General features: G+C 45.5%; 1 protein-coding gene and 1 long non-coding RNA gene across 3 annotated transcripts in view; both read right to left on the reverse strand.

Annotated features, from left to right (window-relative positions):
- The window catches only part of LOC126545779 (uncharacterized), a 153,288-nt gene extending 138,058 nt beyond the window's left edge, over positions 1-15,230 (reverse strand). For both annotated transcript variants that reach the window (XM_050193775.2, XM_050193773.2), the window contains exon 1: positions 15,070-15,230. In XM_050193775.2, the coding sequence (XP_050049732.1) occupies positions 15,070-15,112 (43 nt within the window). In that variant the 5' untranslated portion in view covers positions 15,113-15,230. The remainder of the gene's footprint in view (positions 1-15,069) is intronic.
- Positions 15,231-16,416: 1,186 nt separating this feature from the next.
- Positions 16,417-24,805, reverse strand: part of LOC129380429 (uncharacterized) — a 109,243-nt gene continuing 100,854 nt past the window's right edge. The window contains exon 4 of the long non-coding RNA XR_008608441.1: positions 16,417-16,667. This is a non-coding gene — a long non-coding RNA (uncharacterized lncRNA). The remainder of the gene's footprint in view (positions 16,668-24,805) is intronic.

A 24,805-nucleotide genomic window follows, 5' to 3' on the forward strand; every position in this document is an offset into this window, starting at 1 on the left:
GTTAACAGTTATATGTCCCAGTTTGTGGCATTTATAACACGAATTGGTCTAAAAGATTCGAATTTTCTTTTCTGTTCTTTTTGTCCTGTTTCTCCGTTAAGTTTCTCCTCGCTCTTTTCTGCGGGCTTTTCCTCCACGTCTACAGGCTCCAATCGTCTAGTCTGCGAACCCTTTTTGAACGGAAATGGTTTCCGCGGTCCATTTCGACCGTCCCAGTTTCCGTCCTCGGCGTTCAACTTTCTACGCGTTGCGTACTCTTCGGCTAATTCAGCCGCCCTTTCCACAGTGTTTACATTCCCTCTGTCTTGCACCCACAGTTTCACAGCTTGGGGGATGCTTTTGTAAAACTGCTCTAGACACATGCATTCTATGATCATGAGCCACTCGACTAGGTTGGCCTTTAAGCCGTATGCAAACTTCGGATACCCCTCGCTATCTTTCTTGCCTGTGCTCCTAAACCTTTGCCGAAAAGCTTCGGCTGAAAGGCGGTATTTCTTCAGGAGACTAGCCTTAACCTTTGCATAATCATATGCATCCTGTGCACTCAGTCTGGCGATTACTTCCGCCGCCTCACACGACAACACAGACAGCAACCGCTGTGGCCATGTACTCGGGCCGAAGTTCATCTTCTCGCAAGTCATTTCAAGATTGCTTAAGAACAAGCCTATGTCGGTCCCGACCTCAAATGGCTTTAATAGCCTATCCATGCGGTACGATTCTGCCTCACTTGATTGTCCCAGAGCCCCTTTACTTCCTTGAGACAACTACAAACGTTTGCTTTCAAGTTCCAGTTGCATTTTTCTTAACTCGCGATCTTTATCGCGTTCCTCTCTCTCTCTCTCTCTCTCTCTCTCTCTCTCGTTTTTCTCTGTCCCGTTCTTCTCTTTCTCTTTCCCGTTTCTCTTTCTTTTTTAGAAGTTCCAATCCCATTTCAATTTCTTCCTCACTGGCCTGATCGGAAATTAGCTCCAATAATTCCGATTTTAGCACTTCCTTGCGTACATCTAGGCCAAGTTCCTCACCAACAATCAACAATTCGTCTCTCAGCAGTGTCCTTAACTCCATGATTGCTGCTTTACTGCCTTGATCCTGCTCTCTAAATCTAGCTAGGAAAACACAACCTAGCTAACACTCAACAATCTAGCTTCCCTACCGTTCTAAACAGAACAACCACAAAATGAAGCCTAGAGAGTCAAAGCATGAACCAAGCACTTACCGCAGACACAGCACCACGTCGCAAAGTCCATCTGACCGCTGTCAGCCAGTTGTCAGGATTGGGGGCTCAATCCCATCGCTCGTAACCCGTTGTCAAGATTGGAGTCCGGCATGAATTCGAAGGTAGCTGGCCCATGCCGTCGTCCGACTTATCCACGCTAAGGACGTTGATGAAGGGAAGGACTGCTTCTCATCGAGAACGAGGAATAAGGGTTTATTTACAGTATTTACATGCAGTTCATCAGTCTAGCATGACTGCGAGAGAAAGTACGTCAGTCTAACACGACTGCTTGAGAGAATGTCTCAGTCTAACATGACTGCTTAAGGAAGTGTGTCGAGCATCCGCACAACAGCGGCTTATAAGCACTCGCCCCCCCCCCCCCCCCTTGATTCCAAGGGGACAGAAACGTTCGTCTATTCATTGTAAACACGCCGCCTCTCCCCGGGACGGCTTACACACACACACACACACACACACACACGCACACGCACACACACACACACACACACACACACACACACACACACACACACACACACACACACACACACACACACACACACACACACAGGTAGCATGGTCCGGAGCCGACGTCAGAGGGGCTTCGTAGAAATCGGAGCTGACGCGGTTAGCGACCCGGGTAGCACATTGTCTTGCGTCTTGGTCGGCGCGTGGGAAGGGGCCTTCGTCGACGTTCCCGCGGCAACTCCCCCACTCATAGGAGATCAGGTCCGCGTTGGGGAGTTCGGTAACAATAGTTGGCCCGCCGAACTCATTCCGTCACAACAGCGACGAGGCTAGAGCGTAACCGTGGCGGTTTCAGCACAAAGCCTGCTTCGTCAAACGCATCCTAGCTGAAGCGACGGAGAGTGGAGGACGTGCGTATTGTTCCCGACACAAAGTCGACTTAGTCACGCCGTGGCTAGAGGTTGGCGGCGGTGTTCCAAGATGAGGTTGCCGCCGCTGGCATAAATGGCTGGCAAACTTGCACTGAAGCTGGCCGTTCTTAACACCGGGCAAAGGAACAAGAGTTCAGGATCGCCAGTCAGCTTCTAGAGTATGTGAAGGAGTACGTTTACCTAGGTGAATTACTCACAGGGAACCCTGATCATGAGAAGGAAATTTACAGAAGGATAAAAATGGGTTGGAGCGCATACGGCGGACACTGTCAGCTCCTTACTTGAAGCTTAACATTATCATTGAAAAGGAAGGTGCGCAATCAGTGCATTTTGCCAGTGCTGACATATGGGGCAGAAACTTGGAGACTGACAAAGAAGCTTGAGAACAAGTTGTTGTTGGTGGTGGTGGTGGTGGTGATGGTGAGGAAACTTGAGTCAATCCTGATGCGGGTCATACCTTTAGAGAAGCCTGCTGGCCAATGGCAGAGCGCACTTACGAACGGAAAGCTTTGTGAATTCCACCCCACTTGCATAAATATAGAAGTGAGGTTTCAGTTTTTCTTTCCAACCCCGCCCAACTAAAGCCCCTCCATCCACGCGCCACCGCCGCTTTTTTAAGCAGCGACAACCTTTGATGTGCGCCGCCTTTTCCCCTCACACCAAATCCGGTTCCGGCATTTCCGGTTTCAAAATTTCCGGTTCCGGCGTTTCGGCTTCCTGGAGTTGCGCTGCAGGAATTTCCGCTTTGACTGCCGATGGTGAGACGCCCGCGCCTGCTTAGCAGCCGGCGCTAATCTGAGTAGCTCGAGCTCTAGCCCATGGTCTTACACCATGCTCTAGCCACTCCACCGAGCGTCATCCGTGTGCATCAGCGGGCTTGTTGTGCGTACGCTGCTCCCGCACGCTTTGCCTGTCGTCCCCTTTCGCTGTGCTTGCAGATTCTAGAGCTGTGGCGGTCACCATAAGAAGAATGCAAAGGGGACAAGCTGTTGTATTCCACTGAAGTAGTACCTCGCGGTAGCTGTTTTCCAAATGCACGAAAAACGGCAGGGGTCTCCGAGCACCCAGGCACTACATACCACTGTACGTTGTCTCTCGTGGCACAACCCGTCGCACGTTGACGCGAAGCAGCGAACAGGACACCGTTTACAATAGGCGGTGGTTATTGGATGAAATTGCATTAACAGTTTATACCGCAGCTGGTGCAATTAAAGCCTCTCCATCGACGCGAAAGTCACCAACGCTAAAAAACGTAGCGTCACTTCCACTCGGAACAGGACGCTGAAGCTACGTAAGTTCCGCTTGACACCGGAAGCTAAGGGGGTGAGTGGGAGAGAAGCGTGGAGGAGGAGGGTAGGTTGGCGGTACTTAACCTGGTGACGGTGGCGCGTTGATGGAGGGGTTTGAGGCCCGACGTAAGCTACGAGAGACGAAAATCGATCTCATAATCGTTATTAAAGTCGAGATAAAAGGCGGATTTATAGAATCAAAAATATCGCTGAGGATCGTGAGGGCGGAGCTTTATATTTTGCGTAAGAGTTACAAATATATGTGATTAAGAGCCAAGGCGCCAAGAGCCAAAGCCCGTATTCACAAAAAGCCTCTTACGTCAGAACTGTTCGCGAGAACACAAGTCAGCCAACCGTGACATTGTATATATTATTACCAAAGGCAGCCGGCCAACGACAAGGAGAACTTACGAACGAAAATCTTCACGAATTCTGCCCCAAGCTAAATTCCCCGTCAGTCGCGCATCAGGGCCCCCTTTAGAGTTTTTTTTAGAAAGTCCGGCATTTTTGTTTATTGCGCTGCATCTCTGGCTGGACTCAGCGCTTTAAACGAATGTGTTCATCCCGCAAGCGATACAAATGCCGTAAATAACAGCGGGCGCACTGCGAGTGGTACGGGTCATGCCTACTCATCCCCCCCCCCCCCCCCCCCCCCCCAAGGCGAGCACCATCTGTGCGGTCTTGTCACGGTTACATGGACGAAAACAAACAGCTCGGACGTGGCAGCAACGCCTCTCCTCTTCAACGCTAGTAAATTTCTCGCGAGCAAGAGCGAGTCAAACTGACCGCCACTGTTTATATACAAGTGGCCGGCGAGCAGTGCACGCCGAACGCTGGTGCTTCGGCGATGTTGTACTGCTTGCCGGTCGGTCGACCATTTTCTCGCGACGTGCTCCGGGGCAGAAGTTGTGTTATTTGCGCTTTTGCTTCCCAGCGCGGCCCTCACGCGCGTGCTCTCTCGAGAAGGAAGACGGTGAGCGGAAATGGCGATTTACTGCGCTCAGCCTGTCACTTCTCGGCGGTGAGAAAGTTTCGCTCGTGACGTACTCAGATATAGACATATCACTTTCCTCGCGGCACCTTCTTTTGTAGCGCTGGCTCACACGTGCCGCGTAAACTTTCTGGCGGGGTCATAATATCGAGACTTGCTAACTGGAGCAGTGGACGAACATTGTGTTCGTATGTATGCGGGCACAGACTTCCCAAGAACTACTTGTCTACAGCGCGTCAAGGAATGATGGTAGGCGTTAATAAAATTCAACGAAGCGCTTTCTACTAACCAGCTAGGAGCCGAATTCAGCAAGCTCTTCTTTCGTAAGTGCTACTTTCTATTGGCTGGCCACCTTCTCTAATAATGTGTGAAACATCCCGACTGGCTAGTATTTGCTCACAGGAACAGTTGTGGCTTACCAACTTTTTTTTTGTGTGAATACGGGCGCATTACTGTGGAAAAAAGCACTAAATGGCCAATTCCCAGCGAGAGCGCGTACGTATTTCGTGCCACTGAAATTATGTTGCAGCTCAGTCAAATTGATTCCTCATAAGTGGTGTACTTTTTACAATGTGTGAGAAGTGTGCGTCGACGCAATGACATCGGTTTAAGCGCACCGTTTTTGGCCGCAGGAAAATTGGAAAATCGCTTTAAAATAGAAGCGACTAAGAGACGAAGTCCCAAGCTTCTGGTTAGTGCCTGACAGTATGGCAGGCTGCTGTCTGCTCTTACGAACAGTTCTAGCACAAGAACGTTTTTTTGCAGGTGTGTGTGTGTGTGTGTGTGCGTGCGTGCGTGCGTGTGTGTGTGTGTGTGTGTGTGTGTGTGTGTGTGTGTGTGTGTGTGTGTGTGTGTGTGTGTGTGTGTGTGTGTGTGTGTGTGTGTGTGTGTGTGTGTGTGTGTGTGTGTGTGTGTGTGTGTGTGTGTGTGTGTGTGAGTGAGTGTGTGTGTGTGTGTGTGTGTGTGTGTGTGTGTGTGTGTGTGTGTGTGTGTGTGTGTGTGTGTGTGTGTGTGTGTGTGTGTGTGTGTTTGTGTGTGTGTGTGTGTGTGCGCGCACGCGCGCGCGCGCGCGTCTGTGTGTGTGTGCTCAGAGTGGCTGAGACGAGATCTGAATATTCCGATACGTGGAACTTGCACTCGTTCTTCTATGACGCGGGTTCTCAGCGAAACTTCTTTTAGCAAATTTTGTAAAGAGAATGAACACATTTCTCGTCAACCGATTTCACGGCAAAATCATCTATTTTCTCCATCTCTGATTTTCCGAAGCTTTGATTCTCGTGGTGCAGCAGGCAGTGTACCAAACAAAATTTCCAAGTTTCACTTGAGACACCGCGTTGCCCAATACCGTAGCTGTATCTCTACACAGACCTAGCTGGTTTGGCTGCGTCCCCTAAGGGATATTCCTTGCAATTGAAATGAAACTATAAAGAACATTTCTTATTAGCATGCCGTAGATTTTCATTACAAGGCAAGCACCTTGTAGACGCTTCCCTTCGTAAGCTTTCTGTCAGATTTCTCTAAGAAACAATCAAATAACCACCCAACTAACCATGTATAAAGTATGGGGCAGCTAACGGGTTTTCGCGTATTAGTTTTAAGTTTAGGTTTTACCATTGCTCTTTATTTTTCCTCATGTCTCGCGACGGGATTCTATTTCGTTTTCGGAGGGTCTGCATTGTTCGATAAAACACTTGACATCGTAATTTGCCTGATTAGTTGGGACATTTGGCAGCCAAGGGGCAGCGATATAGTAGTCCACGTCTCTGCAGCGGCTCGGTACTCGATGCCGAGGGCTTTATTGAGAGATGCGGACAGAAAAACGCTATCTTGCTGCGACATTTCAGCAACCCCAATGTAGCGGTAAACACGACATCCACCATCAAAGTTACTAGAATAAATACTCGGATTCCGGTGATAAAGTAACACAATGGATGGCGAGGGAAGCGCAACGCAGCCGAGCTGCAGAGGTCCAGATATCGGGATGAGAGGAAATTTGCGGGCATATAGAATGGACTCGACTGGCGCTCGACAAGGGTACAATTTGACATCGCTGGATGAAGCCTTCGTGCTGCTCTGGACATGATGACAACTAAGCACGACCCAAAAGATGTGCTTCAGGCGTTGCGAATGTGACCCAGGTCTATTTCCTTTCGCCGTGTACACCACGTTTTACAGTGACTACTGCCGAAGATGATTAAAAACAGGATATTCGACACAATCTGAGAGTTTTTTTACTGCACGAGTTTCATATTAGCGGCGGAGATTATGACAGGCGCGATAATGCCAGTACTCTAGAACAATAAATAACAAAAGCGCACTAAATCGTTTTATTTACCAACTTTAGAGGGCGCATGGTGTAATTACACATCGTAAATTGAAATATACGCTTTGTGAAGTTCTTGTGTCATTTATAAGAGAAAACGAGTGTTTTTCTCGGCTATCGCCACCCTTTTAAAAGCGAGGAGCAGTGAATTTACAAGAACGTTTCTAACGCATTCTGGTCAAAATTAGCGGTGCAAGATTTCTCTGAAACGATGCTGCTTGCATATTACGCGTTTGGTATGTATACCTCTATGCCTTATGCCAGATCGCCTCAAATGCTCAACGGCATCACTGTAAATGCAGTACGGTTACCTTTAGCAATTGCGCTGGTCTTGGAGTTGCACCTACTGCTTACTCCCTGAAGCTGCTCCATTATACTCAACAAAAGTGAAAAGCGAAACGATACGCAGATCGACACATTGCTTCGTACACAGGCTGTGAACGAGTACAGTGACGGGCACCGAGACTAACAGAAATTCGACCACTTGGCAAAGGAGTAAACTAGTGCAAATATTTCCTTGTCAGCCAGTTAGTGCTTCACTTTTAACTGTATACACCTATGCAGCGTCCTCTTTCCACTGTGTTATGTGTCTTGTCCTAGGCTACGAAAAGTAATCACCATAAAAATAAAGTAAGAAAAGTTATAAGTGACTGTTGGATCCACTAGCTGCGCTGAGGAAATTAAACTCGCTTCCAGTCACATCAACACGCTTTGAATGGAAAGCTAAAGATAGCTTTCGTAATAGTGACGCTCCTGCAAGCCAAAACTACGAAATAAAATAAAGTAAGGATAACGAGCACGCAGACGCTGACACCGCGTGGGCTGTCTTGGGCGGCAGACAAAAACATTCGCCTCGCTCGTTTTTCTTCAGAATACAAAATCGCTGCGCGAAGCAAGCACTCCTCCCGTCTCCTTTCCATCTGACGAGCTAAAAATGGCGCTCCGCGCAGTGTGCTGGCTAAAACATCTAGCGGTTACCGCCGAAAATGTTATAAAGGGCCGAAGGAAGCAGAGATAGACCCCCCATGCTGGATTTTGGTAAAACAAGAACACGCAGCCCATCCAGACAGCGCCCGGTGTCGCAACCGGCCGCTCCATTGGGCGTTCGTTGGGCAACTCGAAAGAGCAATAACCCTACAGAAGGGCCCTGTTAGCGTCCAGGCAGCTGTATACGGAGGGCCGTGTCACGAGACGCTACAGCTTCACTGTCAGCCAAGGGTTTCGGGGAAATGCGTCTGGGAATTAGCCTTGAGGTTAGCAAGAACTTATTTGGGAAATTGTTAGGAGACTGGTTTTTAGCATTTCAATCGTGCCTTTAGTAGGGGTAATTTAAGACGATAAGTCGGGGCATACGTTGTAAATTATGGCGGCAGAACGCATCTCACGATGAATGTCGACATTAATGCGATTAGCAATGAAGCAAAGTAGCGACACACCCTAGTGCCACCATAGTGACGCCTCGTGTATGACGCGTGTGTGCAGTCGGGATCCTCTCTTGTGGTTCCCTCTAATCCCGCTGGGTCGACCAGCGGCGGCTCCGCGAAATCCGCGCTTAGCGCTTGTGTGAATACACATTAAGAGAAGTTTGTCTGAATATCAATGATGTGCTTTCGATTATTTATTTCTAATTGAAAAGCAGCACATATTAAGCGGCACATAGTCACCCAAGATGGCGTCAAAGAGATTCAATGAAGATCAGAGCGTACCCAGCGACACATACCCGGTGACCCAAGTTGGAGTCAAAGAGGTTCACTGAAGAGCAGCGCATAATCTCAGTGGCATATAAGGTGGTAACGCAAGTTGGCGTGAAACCGGTTAACTGATGAGGTGCGTATAAACAGTGTCCCATACCGGGTGACCCACGATTAGGCAGCGGTTGGTTTCGAACGCGGTTCCAGTCCGGTGCTCTACCTATAAGACTATGTATACCTCTAAGTGACCCAAATTGGCGTTTAAACGGTTAGAGAGAGGTTTCCGCAGAACTATTACGTCAAACTCTTGCCTTTGCTTCGAGTTGTTGACAAATTCGACTTCGCCCTGCCGTCTGCGAGCCGCCTAGTTAGCTCCGGTGGTAGACCGGCTGCCCCGGAAAGGCGGCGGTTCCGGTTTCGAGTCCCGGACCAGGACGAATTTTTCTTCAACTGCGAAGTTTTTCTTTCGAGGAACCCGTATGGGTTTACTTTGTAGGAAAAGCTACAATTGAGTGGATGTCTCCTTTTCCCTTAATTATAGAAACAGATAGATAGATAGATAGATAGCCCCGAAAAGTGGCTGAAGTACCCTAAGAATGCTAATTCAATTAAAGATCTATTAGTTGACGGGCAAAATGCTGCGAAAATACACACAATAAAACATAAAGTCGTTCCGCTTTAAACGATGGGTGCGTAATACACATAAAAGAAAGGAATTCTGCCCCGTCGTGTATTTCACGAACGTTTCATCCGTTACTATGTAAAACCGGGAAAAAATTGTTTTTCTTACACACACGTTCTATTTGTATAACTGAAAACCAAATCTATACCATTTTCGCGACGCCATGTGCGGATTGCATACCTAGGATCAACCACTCTTGAAGTATCTCCGAATACCTGCAGGTCATGTAATAGTATTCAGGAGGAGTATATGCACATACAGCTTAACATGTCGAAGTAATTCAAATGCTAAAGTTTCAAGCACTGCCAGCAAAGAATTGACACAGTGATTATGTGCAACACAGACATACATGTTAAAAAGTAACGGAAAAAACAATCCAAAAACATAAGTTTCTATTTTTACTAAGAAAAAAAAATTATTTGTACGGGAACTACAAAGTTTACTTCATACAGAAAAGGGCTTTTTTTCTCCACTTTAAGCTGCAAGGCTCGGTTTTTCTTAACTTTAACAGAATTGGTCGTATGTTTTGTCACAAAGACTGCGAGCAAAATTATTTTTGTTTATTGCATTGCGATCCTCAATTATTAGTTGTGTACAGCGTATTCACTCACGTAAGTGTAGGCAGGTAAATCTTATATGCGCAAGCCTAATATTCTTAAGTTATGTAAAAAGCAAAAAAAAAAACCACAACAGCTGTTCACTGGACCAGTTATTGCCACTGAGAGCATGGCTACATTCGAGAAGTTTCTTTTTACGCGGACCATTCTTTTTTTTTTAATTCTCATACCAAGGCCACTGCCACTTTTGCAATCTACGTGGCTAGTCGGAGATTAGCAGCGAGAGAATTTTCAGCGATTATTTTCCGGCTGCTTCATGCAGGTTATTCCTCACCGCTTGGCCATTGACGCTTCATTATGTGGGAGACGACGGCGGGATTAAAGGAAGTGCTCCTGTTTCTTACGCTCGCCGCAACGTTCCCGGTGTGCGCCTCTCTCTCATCACGATCACTGTCTATCTCTCGTCACTCCTGAGAAAGAAAGTGCTGGGACTATCTCACGGTTGGGGACGGTTGTCCCGCACGAGAGGTGTGCAAGACAATGACGGTTGTGCCGCCAGCCTTTCGATATATACGATGACACACACCCCTGGGAGCGGGAGTGCTGGGACCGTCTCGCGGTTGGGTCAATTATCCCACGCAATAGTGGCGCAGGACAATGATCTTTTTGCCGCTGCTGAGGGTAGGCACACCAATCTGGTAGCGTTGGCAAGCCGAGCTTGCTGTGCTGTACGCCGATTATAGCACCCATTAGGCCACAGTGCCTTAGAGCTTAGGCCAACAAAGCTTATCGACACTCTCATTCTCTCCAAAAACAAGACATATCCATTGACATGTACTATATTTATAGTCCCCACTTTAGTAGTCTTGTGTTGAGAAAAGACTAAGCAGAACAGCGACATTCATGGTGTATCGGCATGGTGTTCCCGAGCGGACGCAGCACATTCAAGAGGGTCTTTCTCCGTGTCTTTGCTAAAGTTAATAAGTGACGTTAAGCTCGTCTGTTAGTGGCAAAGCTTAGCACATTCATTTAAGGGTATTGTGTTGAAAGGGTGGGCGGGCAACAAGGTATGAAATTTGCTACATATATCAGCTAACAGCCAGTGCCACCTAGACGTGTAGCCTACACAACACAAGCTTGAGAGGCACTCCAGCAGACTTCGAGGACGGTCCTCTTTGAAGGCCTATATGCTAATCACTGCCCAGCATTATATTTACGTAACTCAATAAACAAGTTCTCGTAGATCAGGCTCCCCAGCTGCTCTTCGCCCCCCCCCCCCCCCCAAATATAAAGAAAGAAAACAAAGCGTACAAGAAAAAAGAATTGCTGGATGGCTCGTAGCCCGTTGGCTTGCGACCTCATCTTTCTCATTCTGCGCGTTACCTTTTTCGCCTGTTTTTGAATGATGACGCGGTGACGGACTGAATGACGTGCCTGTTGAGTGCAACTTTCCTAAACTCTCGCTGAAAGACGGCTCCCGGGGGATGAACGTGCTGGCAAGTCTCGTAAATCTAGATCCGCCTGAGCCAACCTCTTCCGAAACACGCGCGCCCACTTCACCACTCTCCGAGGCCTACGCAGAGTTTGTTATGCTTCGAAGTTTTGCCAAACGCTCATGCCACTTTCCGGAACCTTCGAGGATTTCAAGACGTTGAATTTCTGTCACGTCAGCCAACCCTAGATACAATTTGATACCTCTGGCGCATAAATAGGGTTCACTTCCTGACTGGCTGTCATCATTGGTCTGAAGTATGGGCTGAACTGTGTGTTTGGCAAAGTTTTATTGTTTTCCCTAAGCTTTTCATAATTAAGTGTAGCTGCAGACGTATGTGATAACATTTGTCGCGTAAACGGACAGATTTGCTTTTCTGAAGGAATATGTTCATGTCGTCATCATCATCATCAACAGCCAGTTTTATGTCCACTGCAGGACGAAGGCCTCTCCCTGCGATCTCCAATTACCCCTGTCCGGAGCCAACTGATTCCAACTAGCGCCCGCGAATTTCCTAATTTCATCGCTCTACCGTCCTCTTCTCTCGTCCTCGAGCGCGTTTCGCTTCTCTTGGCACCCATTCTGTAACCCTAGTGGTACAACGGTTATCTAACCGGCGCATTACATGACCTGCCCACCCGTTTGCTCTCTGATCCAAACCTTTCTCTTTCTGTCTCTTAACGTTATGCCTAGCAATCTTCGTTCCATCGCTCTTTGCGCGGTCCTTAACTTGTTCTCAAGCTTCTTTGTCAGTCTCCAAGTCTCTGCCCCATATGTCAGCACTGGCAAAATGCACTGATTGTACACCTTCCTTTTCAATGATAATGATAAGGTTCCAGTCAAGAGCTGACAATGTCTGCCGTATGCGATCCAACCCATTTTTATTCTTCTATGAATTTCCTTCTCATGATCAGGGTTCCCTATGATTAATTGACATAGGTAAACGTGCTCCTGCACTGAATCTAGAGGCTGACTGGTGATCCTGAACTCTTGTTCCTTTGCCCGGCTATTCATAATTATCTTTGTCTTCTGCATATTAATCTTCCACCCCACTCTTACACTCTCTCTGTTAAGGTCCTCAATCATTTGTTGTAACTCGTCTGCATTGTTGCTGAATAGAATAATATCATCGGCAAACCGAAGGTTGCTGAGATATTCGCCGTTGATCTTTACTCCTAAGCCTTCACAGTTTAATTGCTCGAATACTTCTTCCAAGCACACAGTGAATAGCATTGGAGTAGTTGTGTCTCCCTGTCTGATCCCTTTCTTTATAGGTGTCTTCCTGCTTTTATTGCGTAGAATTAAGGTAGCTGTAGAACCTCTATAGATATTTTCCAAGGTATTTACGTAAGCGTTCTGTACTCCTTGATTACGTAATTCCTCTATGACTGCTGGTATCTCTACTGAATCAAATGCTTATTCGTAATCTATGAAAGCCATATAGAGAGGCTTATTGTACTCTGCGAATTTCTCGATAACCTGATTAATGACATGGATGTGATCCATTGTAGAGCATCCCTTCCTGAAGCCAGCCTGTTCCCTTGGTTGACTAAAGTCCAGTGTTGCCCTTATTCTATTGGAGATTATTTTGGCAAATGTTTTATATAATACTGGGGGTAAGGTAATGGGCCTATAATTTTTCAATTCTTTAATGTCTCCCTTTTTGTGGATTAGTATATTGTTTGCGTTCTTCCAGTTTTCTGGGACCTTTTCAGTCGATAGACACTTCGTATAAAGAGCCGCCAGTTTGTAGTTAGGTGAAACGTCTGGAGACAACTCTGAAGTGAATGCTAATAGCTCCCAACTGATCTGCGTACATCTGACCTTATAGAAGCCTGTGTTTAATCCCCGGTGGCGCCGGTGAGCGAAGTATCTACTGTACGGAGAACGCATGAATTCTGTTGGAAATTAATGACTTTGACTTGATTCCTAATGTTTTTCAACGACAAACGGTGCACGATTGAGCAAAGAGGCATTTCGCGTTTAAAGTACTATGCATACAACAGCCCGCATGCAGGTACGCGACTTACGACGAAGGACCAGCTGCACGGGTTGCGTATTTAGTTTCACTTAATACCGCGCTTATGTCCAGTTCACTGCTGCCAGAAGCGCCTATACCAACACCTCCGCAATTACCGGAAACTTCACCTTGTTTGCGAAATTTTAGCTGAGACACCAGACGACATCGCGCAAGCAAGTGATTCTTTGAGGGGTTTCTGAAAAGAAAAGGAGGCATCGGAAAAGCATAGGATTACGTTTTCCAGATGGTAGCAGTTAAAATAGAACTCCACATTTCACATACAGGCAGCGCGACTCCCGTACACAAGTTCTCTAAAACTGCTGAACTGTTTCACTTTCTCTCTCCCCACCCCTCGCCCCTCCTCCAAAGTTAGGCTTTTCTTTCCGCTTCAAGCGCTCTCGGCACTTATCGCCAATGTGGCTACAGACGTGAATGTTTAACTATTATTCGCGGTGACGGCTGGTCCTCATGCGCGGGAAGATTTACAGCGAAGAAAAGCGGCACCCGTCCGCGCAGTGGGGATTTGTTAATTGATTATTCATGAGCATCGGCAGCCGAACAGAATAGGGGTCGGAGAAAGAGTTCTTCCCTCTTGCATACTACTGGCCACAGACGTCGCTTAACAAGAGTGGCCGTTTCTCAGCGCACGTTCGCTTCATTGAAAATTCGTTACCGAACTGGGGCAACCGTGCACGTTATAGGGCAGTAGGCAGCCTGTGTTGATTCGTGTTCCATAGCTCCGTAGTAGTTAAAACGAATGCTGAAAGAGACGCAGAGGATGAGGAAGTCGCTATGCATGAACCGACTCATTTTTTCCTCCATCCCTCACCCTACTCCGTGCCCGTAAATATCTTCCCGCCTCCCCCGCTCCACCACCTCCTTGGTGCTCCCTCTTCTGATCAGGGCGGCGGAAGTATAGTGCTTTGGAAGCCGCGAGCCTGGTAGCCCTTAAACAAGCTGATACCTGTACTCCGAACTAGCGGCACTTTCCACTGGATGCAACATATCAAAATGTCCCTTGCCAGGGACGGAACCAGACGCCTGGGACTTATAACATGGATTACCAGGCTTATATGCGAAACGCTCCCGCCACCTTCTGCAAGCGGGCCTTTGTTGTACAGATCGTTAGGTACATAACAGATACCACAAAATACATCTTGAATTCATGCACAGCATAGGTCTTACAGCAAAAATATCACACGTGTCAAACATTGCGCCATATGGCAAGCCCTAATCGAAATAATAAAATAATGAAAAAAGTTACGGAAGAATTAAAGATACTCTCATCATTGATCTATAAACCGAGATTAAAAGCATGTGGGTAATCAAAAGGAATCCATGACTGGCTGCAGCGAGAGCGACCCAACATCTTGGCTCCACAAAGTGGCAACAGACTTTGGAAAAACTCCGATCGAAGTTTAATTAACAGCCTCCACGTAAGACATATTGAGCAATCAGTAGATGATTTCACAGATGCCGATGTACTAAGAACTGTTTCACGAAATGAGCGTGACGTTCCCCATTACCTGAGCGCAGTGGTGTCGCATCACGTTTGTCTTGCTAGTCTGAGTGGGAAGTTACTTCGCTTTAATGCTCGTTTACCAATATGGCTTAAAACAAACCAACTTGTCACGCGAATCTCGTTGACCTCGGCACAACTTCTATGGTAGTACAAACAGAAAGTGGGAACGGAACTTGGCAATTTTTTTACTTTGCCTGTTGGTGACGTTGCCAGCCGAGATTGCGAGGCTGCTACCTATTTCCCTACGCACCCTACCGCACGCTTGCGCACCCTGTCTGCTTCATTTTGCCCTAGAGGTGACAAGAAGGCCGGCGCTCCCGGTAAAAGCTGTGCCTTAAAGGAAGAACAAATACTGAGTAGTGGCAGATGGAAATCATACGACCATACCATGGGTGCTCATCGCTGCCCTATCGTCATCGGTGGTGGGCATCTTGGGAAGGCACACCTGGGTGCTTCGCGATGGGCAGACCGTCTGAACATTGTTGTCTGGCCGTTCCCAGAGCTCTCGCCGACCTGACAGCCGATACGTTGGGCCGCCTGCGCAGGACGCGTTCCCGCGCACACCTATTCGCTGTTCGTATTTCGCTCGCTTCCGACGGCCGGCTTTATCACAACAAGCAGTTCGCATGTCTCCGATCACATCCATCCCCTGACGCACCGTGAGAACGCATTGTGTCCCTAGTTAGGCAGGGACCATGAGAGGATCGGTATGAGGAGGAATAGATGCAGCCATTTTATGCGTGGGTAATAGCTGCAATGCGCGCCTATGATCTTCACGCATAGTAGTCGTTCACATGCATGACGTATAATACGCCTTCTTCGTTCAGGTTCAAACCCTTAAAGGGACGCTAAAGAGAAAAAGAAATATTTCTTCTGTATTCGTGAATTACGCTTCCACAATACCAAACACACCTCTGTTATCGCGAAAACACGCTTGGTAAGCCAGGAAAAGCACAAAAACGAAATACAGGTAGCGACGCCGCCTTAAAATTGCCGCACCAGCGCGCCGCGACGTCATGGATTTTGACAGCGTCTACTACAGGCCAGCCTAGTTCGTTCTTTAGTGCTAAAGACGAACTGCATTGTAACGAACAGGGTGAGTTTCGGGAACTTTCGAGGAGCCCACACGGCTCGAATACTTAAAGATACTTTGAAATCCGTGACATCGCACTGACGTACTGGCGTCGGGGTTTCAACGCGAAATTAAAGAACTGACACTTGGGCCTTCATTTTTACGCTTACGCTCAGCAGAACGCCAGTGCATTTTTTTATATAGCGAAAATAACATAACAGCACTCTGTCCTGTGCATTTTACTCGCTCGTCCTGTGTTGCGCTGTTCCTGTTTTTATTCTAAAGATGAACCAACCAGCTCCATTGAACACACTGCCAACATAATGAAAGTTGGTCATGGTGGGGTTGCAACAGCTGGCTATACTACTATTTCGATCTTCCAGAACGACAAGATCAATCAATCAATCAATCAATCAATCAATCAATCAATCAATCAATCAATCAATCAATCAATCAATCAATCAATCAATCAATCAATCAATCAATCAATCAATCAATCAATCAATCAATCAAATGTTTACTATACTACACAGAAACCGCTACGGATCTTTCATACTGCTGCACGTAAGAAGTTATACACAGTACAGATTAGACAAATGTGGAAAACCTAAAAATGTGAGGTAGAGAAAAAATAGGGAAGAAGAAAAACACAGGGAATCGACTCCCAAACATGAATATTTATTTCATGTTTTTTGGTGGTCGAGTCATAGGACAATGAGCGCTGCAAGAAGGCCACACAGTAGAACACAGAATGCTGCCTAGAATGCTGCCTTCCAGATACCACTGGAAGGCTGGCGCTGCAGTCGACGTGACGTGGCATGAAGTATCACGTGGCCAGAGCTGCTTCGTCGGCTTCTCTGCCTACGAAAGCTCCGCCAGGGAAGCCTCAGCGATGCTGTGGTTCGCAGCTCACCTGTCATAAAGACATCAAAGAGAATTCACGAAGATTGAACCGCTGCGAAGGGCTATCGCATGTCCCCGTAGGCGACCGAGTCACCAGCTGCATAGGAAAATTACTTTAAAACAGCTCCGGAAGCGTTCGCTAACAATATTGTATTTTAATGCGAAAGGATTTTATGGCCCATTACGCGAAAATCCGTCGGCGTAGTCGGTGTGACCGAAAGATGGTACCGAAAATGGCCGACGGCTCAGAGTAAGCACACGTCACAAAATGCTCGATGTCAAAATTGTCAGGGTGGTTTCTCTAAACAAAGTCAATCAACGGCTCTGAAAAGATAATCTCGGTCTGGGTGGGAATCGAGCCCGGGCCTCCGAGGTGTGCGACGAGCACGCTTCCCCGACGCCACATCGGCTCAACCTGTCCTAGCCGACTAAAGGCGTGCCTAGTGCGTGCGTCACTGCACACGTGACGGCGCAGCCAATGGGAAGGAGGGGGCGCCAGGGCATGTGGGCATAAAATGAGTGTATGAAATAAAAAGCATCATTGTCCAATTGAACGGCTTTGAGTCGTCCTTCCATTACGAACTCCTCGCGTGCAAGTGAGCGCGTTGAGACGGCGCGTTTCGATTCGGCCTCATCGAGGCGCGCAGTTAGAACGCAGGCGAGAGCTTGCGCGGCAAACACAGCTCACCAGTGGGTCTATAACGCTTTCGCATTCCCATACGCAAGCGGTCGTAAGTGTCGCTGCCGAATCTTGTTTCTTTGCTTGTTCCAAATGCTACTACTACTGCTACTAGTAATAATAATAATAGTAATGAATATGATATATAGGATATTATATGAATATATATTTTCATATAAATATGTGTATAATATGACTAATAAAAATCGTGCTTCTCCGTTTCCTTTCCTCTTATTCGTACATATGTATCTTATATTCGAAGCGGCGGAAATTACTAGCACGAGAAATCGAAACACATATTCAACTAAGTAACAAAAATCAGCAGCATGTTACACTCCTGCAACACCTGAAGGCGAAAGCCTGCTGCACACGTGGTAATGCATAAAGGGATCTGATCGGAGGGGTCAGATTGCTTGCAACATATAACGAGCTGCATTGCAAAGTGAACATATCGGCGCTGTAAGTCGATTTCCTCAGCGGCACATGCGAGCATCTAATGCACTTCCTGAAGGTTATTTCGTTGTGTCTTTCGTTCTTTCTTTATTTCCGTCTTTTCTTCTTTAACTCTTTCTTTCTTTGTTATTTCGTCCGTTCTTTATTTCGTTTTCTTTCATCCTTTCCTTTATTAGTTTATTCTTTCATATTCAGCCATTCCGTGTTTGCTTGCATATGAGGAGGGGGGGGGGGGGGGGTTGTGAGCCATTTCTGATGTTGGTGTTTCTTTTCTTTCTTTCCTCCGTTCTTTTTCTTTCGTGTCTTCATTCATATTCAGCCATTAAGTCTTTGCTTGCTTGCGCGGGTATGAGTCATTCCAGATTATGTTATGTTTTTCTTTTCGGGTATGAGCCATTGCTCATGATGATATTTTTTTGTACCACTCGTCAACTTTTGTTTATCCACTCGACGTGACGATGACATTTTTGAACCATTCGACTAACGCTGCTTTTTTCGGGTATGAGCCATTACAACGAGCCAATTAAGGCTTCCCCCTAAAAATTCACTGATGAACTTCTTAGTAAATTACTTTACGGCACATATTGCAATTTGCAAATTGTACGCGGTGAGCATCCAAGACGTATTCACTTGGAATGAATTTCGAGGATGACACCAGTTTCGAGATACCAATTCCCGTATTTTTGAATGAAATACATGGGCGTTCCACTTAATTTCGTGCTTGAATGCATGAAAAAGGGCTTTCTTTAAAAAACTAAGTGGAAAAGCACCGCATTTTTGGGGCAAAATTGGCAGCGCATTTCTCCAAACTGGCTTCATTCTGGAAATTATTTCCAAGTGAATACGCCTTCTAAACTAACCGGCTACAATTCGTAATTCGCAAACTGCATTATGTGCCATAATATAATTAATTCAAAACATAATTAGTCAATTTTTGCTAATTAGTTGAATATGTGTATAAATTTCTCGTGCAGTTAATGTCCGCCTCTCTGAATAATTCAGCTCAAGGACTAGAATTATGTTATCTGCAACAGGCTATTTTCGAAAGTTCCATAAAACTTAAAAATGATCACCTTGTATACCGCGATTTGCCGATTTATTTATTTAGGTATAGCGAAGATGTTCTTAAAAAGCGCAGTTTGGCGTTCAGATCGCTTATCTGAAAAGGCGAGCATTTCTTTCAAGGAAAATCTGAATGCCCAGGTAGCTATATTTAAAAAGATGCGCTGATTATATTTTTAATTGTTCACTGTGCTAGAAGTTGAAATTGCAAAATTGAGCGGTGGTCACGTCACGCCTGCTGAGTCGAAATCTTAAATCTAGTGTTTAAACTGACTGACATTTGTGTCTCCAGATGTGGTGCAAAATGTATTGGCGTTGCTCTTAAAGGTTTCATTCACAAGAGCCTCCCTATAAGAATTTGGAACGATAAGAAACGTAACGCCGATGAATATTTTAGTGCATTTGGGGCATACGTCCCGAAAATGACGCTTGTATCAAGATTTATTCCAGGCAGATGTGACTTCACTATGTCTCGGTTTTTACTTTGCAATTTCGACAAGCGAATAACCAAATCGAAATGGAAATATCGCGCGATAGCGTACGTGTGCATGTGCAATCGCTAGCTAAGAATTCGTATGATTGCTGCGTTGAGAAGGCAATGGCTGCGATATTACAGACAACATATATAGTACAAATATATTTTATTGCTTCTCTGATGCAAAAGAGCCGGCTCTGCGAAATCCATTGCAACGACAGCACACAGTGGCCGAGCATTGTATATTGCGAAGATAAGGCGTGTGTTTGCACTTTTCCCAGGAGCATTCATTTGCGAGTTGATAATTTCCCCTGTTCCGGAGCCAGTTACAGAAGTGTGCATGAGGGCGTCCGGGTGGTGGCTTATTTGAGCGCTGGCAGTCAAACTATGAGCAGCGCGCCGTGTTATCCCTCGTAGCACGTCAGCAGCGCGCTACCGGGAAATGGCACTACCGTATGTCCTCGCGCCCAACATTTTTGCGGCACGGAAAATTGCACATGATCAAGAATCGTTGGACAACTTATAGTGCCCCATGGACCACCTTAAATAGGAACAAAAGGTCGGATTTAATAAGTCTTGACTGTAGAGAAGCGAGATCAGGTATATCTGAGAGGGCTTGGCTATGAATAATAATAATAATAATAATAATAATAATAATAATAATAATAATAATAATAATAATAATAATAATAATAATAATAATAATAATAATAATAATAATAATGATAATAATAATAATAATAATAATAATAATAATAATAATAATGTTTATTGCCACACAATATGCAAAACAACACAAGCAGGCCGGTCTAAGCCGGAGTTGGCTTGTAGGACCGTGCCAATGAATATGATGGACAAGGCAAAAAAATATACATAAATTGATGAGACATGACAAAAAAAAATAAAAAAATAAAACGAATGGCAAAAAATTGAAAAGAACAGGATAACATTTGGTTATCTACATATAATAAAATTGAAGAGGTAAATATTGCGATGCAAAAAAAGAAAATGTACAAGAGGTTAATTTTACTGTAGCTGCTTTAAGAAGTGTTTGAGCGTGCTTTTTGATGTCGCGTTAAAAATTTCTTCTGGAAATTTGTTAAATATGTCAGGCACATAAGGACAGCGTCTGGCCGCGCCATACCGCGTGGCTGAACGCGGAACTACATAACGGACATGTTTTCTAAGCTCCCTTGCGGCGGCACTTTTTTGTTTGAAAGCGGAATTCCAGAAATGTTTAACGACAACTGTTTCTATAAGTAATGAATGGAAGTTCGGTAGACCAAGTTCACGGAAGATATTTGCAGATGTTACTATTGGGGAATTGTATGCAACATTTCCAAGAATGTTTTTTTATAATCCGGTCTACCCTGCATCTCCAACGATCAGAACAAAAGCCAAAGACTGTAATGCCGTACCTCAACACACTGTAACCTAGTGCATGTGCTATAATCTTTTTTACAGACAAGGGTGCAATACTCTTGATATTAAACAACAGCCACGCTACTGACCTCAGTTTAGAACAAATAAGTGATAAGTGATGTTGCCAAGATAAATTACTATCGAAATAGATTCCGAGATATTTCACACAATCCACGTATGGAATAGGCGCACATTTACAATGAACACAGTCTGACTAATAATAATAATAATAATAATAATAATAATAATAATAATGGTTGATATTGGGAAGAATAATACAGATGAATTGTTTTGAAAAACGTTTGTCAGGCACAAGTAGGTGGATAACAAAGGATTCATAAGAGAGAGCGCTCTTTCTTCTTGATATGTACTTGCGCTAAACAACAGTCTTTTTTTTTTAGAACTGCCATAACAACAAGGCCGAACACTCGTGGTAATGCAGATGGAGCAAGGGAAAAGAATGTAATCGCACGCACACACAACACTTCTTCCGTTAGCTATGTCCAATTGCAATACGGGGTCGCTGCTTTTGATGAGTTTCGTCTACTACATCCTATCAGCCACGCCTTCCTCGATGTGTTTTGCTTTGTTAATGTGGTCTTTAATGTTGTATACCTATAATTTACCAGACTGACCTTGTCTTCCGTCGCTACCGGAGCCAATCTTCATTGCCTCCTTGGCGAACAAACTTTCTATGGTCTCATTACGTGGTGAAACAACCTGAGGGACCCTTTGCCGCAACATTCGTGGCCCTGACCCTTGCTGATCCGGCACGACTATATATGCAGACGTGCGGAACGCCATCGTTGCTTGTAACTCCGCACATGCATTTCGGCATCCCCATTCCGGCAACTTGCATCTTCGGATTGTTGCGCTTCTCCTTCGGGATCGTCTGGCTTCCACGAGTGAATAAGTAACGACACGTGAGAAGGATAAGCATAGGACAAGAGAAGATGTGCGCACTGAAAGGTAAGAAGGGTATTGTCATCAGCAATTTCGATGATATAATAAAAGCAGCAGAAGAATTATATACTGACCTGTACAGCACCCATAGCAGCCACGCTACCTTCATTCGAAGTAGTGATGAACAGGATACAGAGGCTTCTTCTATAACTAGTGATGAAGTTAGAAGGGCCTTGCACGACATGACTCAGGGAAAAGCGGCAGGCCAAGATGGAATAACAGTCCATTTAATCAAGTATGGACGATATACCGTGCTTGAGAAACACGAGGCCCTTTACACGCAACGCCTCACGACTTCAAGTGTACCAGAAAGCTGGAAGAATGCTAAGGTTATACTAATTCATAAGAAGGGAGATGTTAAAGAAGTGAATAATTATAGGCGCATTAGCTTGCTTTCAGTATTGTATAACATACTCGCCAAGATAACTTGAAATAGAGTCAAGGCAACACTTGACTTCGAACAACCCACAGGCTGGCTTCAGAAACGGATATCCTAAAGTGAATCAGGTAATCGACAAATCTACGTGGTACAACCAACCTCTCTATATGGCTTTCATAAATTATGAAAAAGCATTTGATTCAGTTAAGACACCAGCAATCATAGAGGTATTGCGTAACCAAGGAGTACAAGACGTCTACGTGAATATCTTGGGAAATATCTATAAAGGTTTCACAGCTACCTTGGTTCTCCACAAGAAATGCAGAAAATTACCATTTAAGAAAGCAGTCAGGCAAGGAGACACAATCTCACCAACGCTATTCACGGCATTCTTAGAAGTAGTATTCAAGCTATCAAACTGGGAAAGCTTAAGAATGAGGGTCAACGGTAGATATCTCAGCGACTTTCGGCTTGCAGATGAAATTGTCCTGTTCAGCAACACTGGGGACGAATTGCAAAAAAATGATCGAGGATCTTAGCCGAGAAAGTGTAAGAGTGGGATTGAAGATTACTATGCAGAATACAAAGGTAATGCTCAGTAGCCTGGTAATGGAACAAGAATTCATGATCGCCAGTCAGGTTTAGAGTCTCTGCAGGAGTACGTTTACTATTTATTTATTTACCATCAGGGCATTCGGCATCAGAGAGAGGAGTAGGCCACTTAGTCACAGAGGAGCTTGATCATGAGAAGAAAATTTACAGCAGAATAAAATAGGTTGGAGTTCATACGGCGGGCATTACCCAATCCTATGACTGTCGTTGAAAAGAAAAGTTTACAATCATTGCATTATACCGGTGCTAACATATAGACCAGAAACTTGGAGGTTAACATAGAAGCTCTAGAACAATGTTATAAATCGTCACTTACAGCGCAAACATAGACGGAGGACAAAAAGGACGACGTAGACAAGCGCTGTCTTCCAACTGATTTTTATTTTCAGAAACAAACGTATATACCCTAAAACACCAAGACAAAAGCGCCCTCTAGAAGCAACAACCCGACATGAGAATGCATTCAGAATTTTACCTAAGATGAACGAGAGCGCATGTGCAATCTCAGGAAACCCAGTTCTTTTTCTGTTAGTGCGATAGATGGCTTACTAACCGAGTCGCCATCGGCAATCGCTGCTGCTTCAATGATAATTCTGGTAGTTTCATTGGGATGCCTAGCCAAGATGGTCGTCTCCTCAAAAATTGGGACGCAGCCGCATTGTGCGCAGTGAACCCCTAGGAAGCCTTCCCGCCCTTTGCGAACTTTATTGCTGTGTTCTTGTAACCTAACGTTGATACATCTACCAGTCTGTCCTATATAAGACCTACCACATTTCAGGGGAATCTTATACACTATACCTTTCGAACAACCTGTAAACTTCTTCCTATGATGTATCAACGTTAGGTTACAAGAACACAGCAATAAAGTTCGCAAAGGGCGGGAAGGCTTCCTAGGGGTTCACTGCGCACAATGCGGCTGCGTCCCAATTTTTGAGGAGACGACCATCTTGGCTAGGCATCCCAATGAAACTACCAGAATTATCATTGAAGCAGCAGCGATTACCGATGGCGACTCGGTTAGTAAGCCATCTATCGCACTAACAGAAAAAGAACTGGGTTTCCTAAGATCTCACATGCGCTCTCGTTCATCTTAGGTAAAATTCTGAATGCATTCTCATGTCGGGTTGTTGCTTCTAGAGGGCGCTTTTGTCTTGGTGTTTTAGGGTATATACGTTTGTTTCTGAAAATAAAAATCAGTTGGAAGACAGCGCTTGTCTACGTCGTCCTTTTTGTCCTCCGTCTATGTTTGCGCTGTAAGTGACGATTTATAACATGGAATTCCAACTAGCCCGTAGTCAAACCTTGCTCTAGAACAAGTTGAGGACCGCGCAAAGAGCTATGGAACGAAAAATGTTGGGCGTGACGTTAAGACACAGGGAGAAAGCGGTGTGGATCAGAGAGAAAACGGGGATAGCCGATTTTCTAGCTGACATTATGCGGGAAAAATGGCGCTTGGCAGGCCATGTAATGCGTAGGGTAGATGACCGGCGGATTATAAGAAAAAAAGGTGCCAAGGGAAGGGAAGGGCAGTTGAGGACGGCAGAAAACTAGGTGGGGAAATGAAGTTTGAAAATTTGCAGGCGCAAGTTGGCATCAGCTAGCACAAGACAGGCGTAATCTGAGATCGCAGGAAGAGGCCTTTGTCCTGCAGTGGACATAAATATAGACTGACGGTGATGACAACAATGAGTAAGATAAAGGTGAAGGGAAACACACACACACACACACACACACACACACACACACACACACACACACGCACACGCACACGCACACACACACACACACACACACACACACACACACACACACACACACACACACACACACACACACACACAAGAAAAAAACACACGCGGGCGTACACATCTTCGAGTTCAAACGAAACTGTAATTATGACTCATGTTGTCCAGTAATATCGTATGCAGATGGCGCATATATATATAACTACAACTGTGCGTGCAAATGATATAAAGGCGACACTTTGTGAATATCTCTACAGTGTATTATGTGTGTGTTCCGTTTAAGTGTTTACCACAGTGTATATCCTAATCAACACCCAGCAGCAGCAGTAGCATGTCAGGCGACCAGCCCGGCTAACGT

Source organism: Dermacentor andersoni, chromosome 1 (assembly GCF_023375885.2).
Source record: "Dermacentor andersoni chromosome 1, qqDerAnde1_hic_scaffold, whole genome shotgun sequence".
NCBI classification, from domain to species: Eukaryota; Metazoa; Arthropoda; class Arachnida; order Ixodida; family Ixodidae; genus Dermacentor; species Dermacentor andersoni.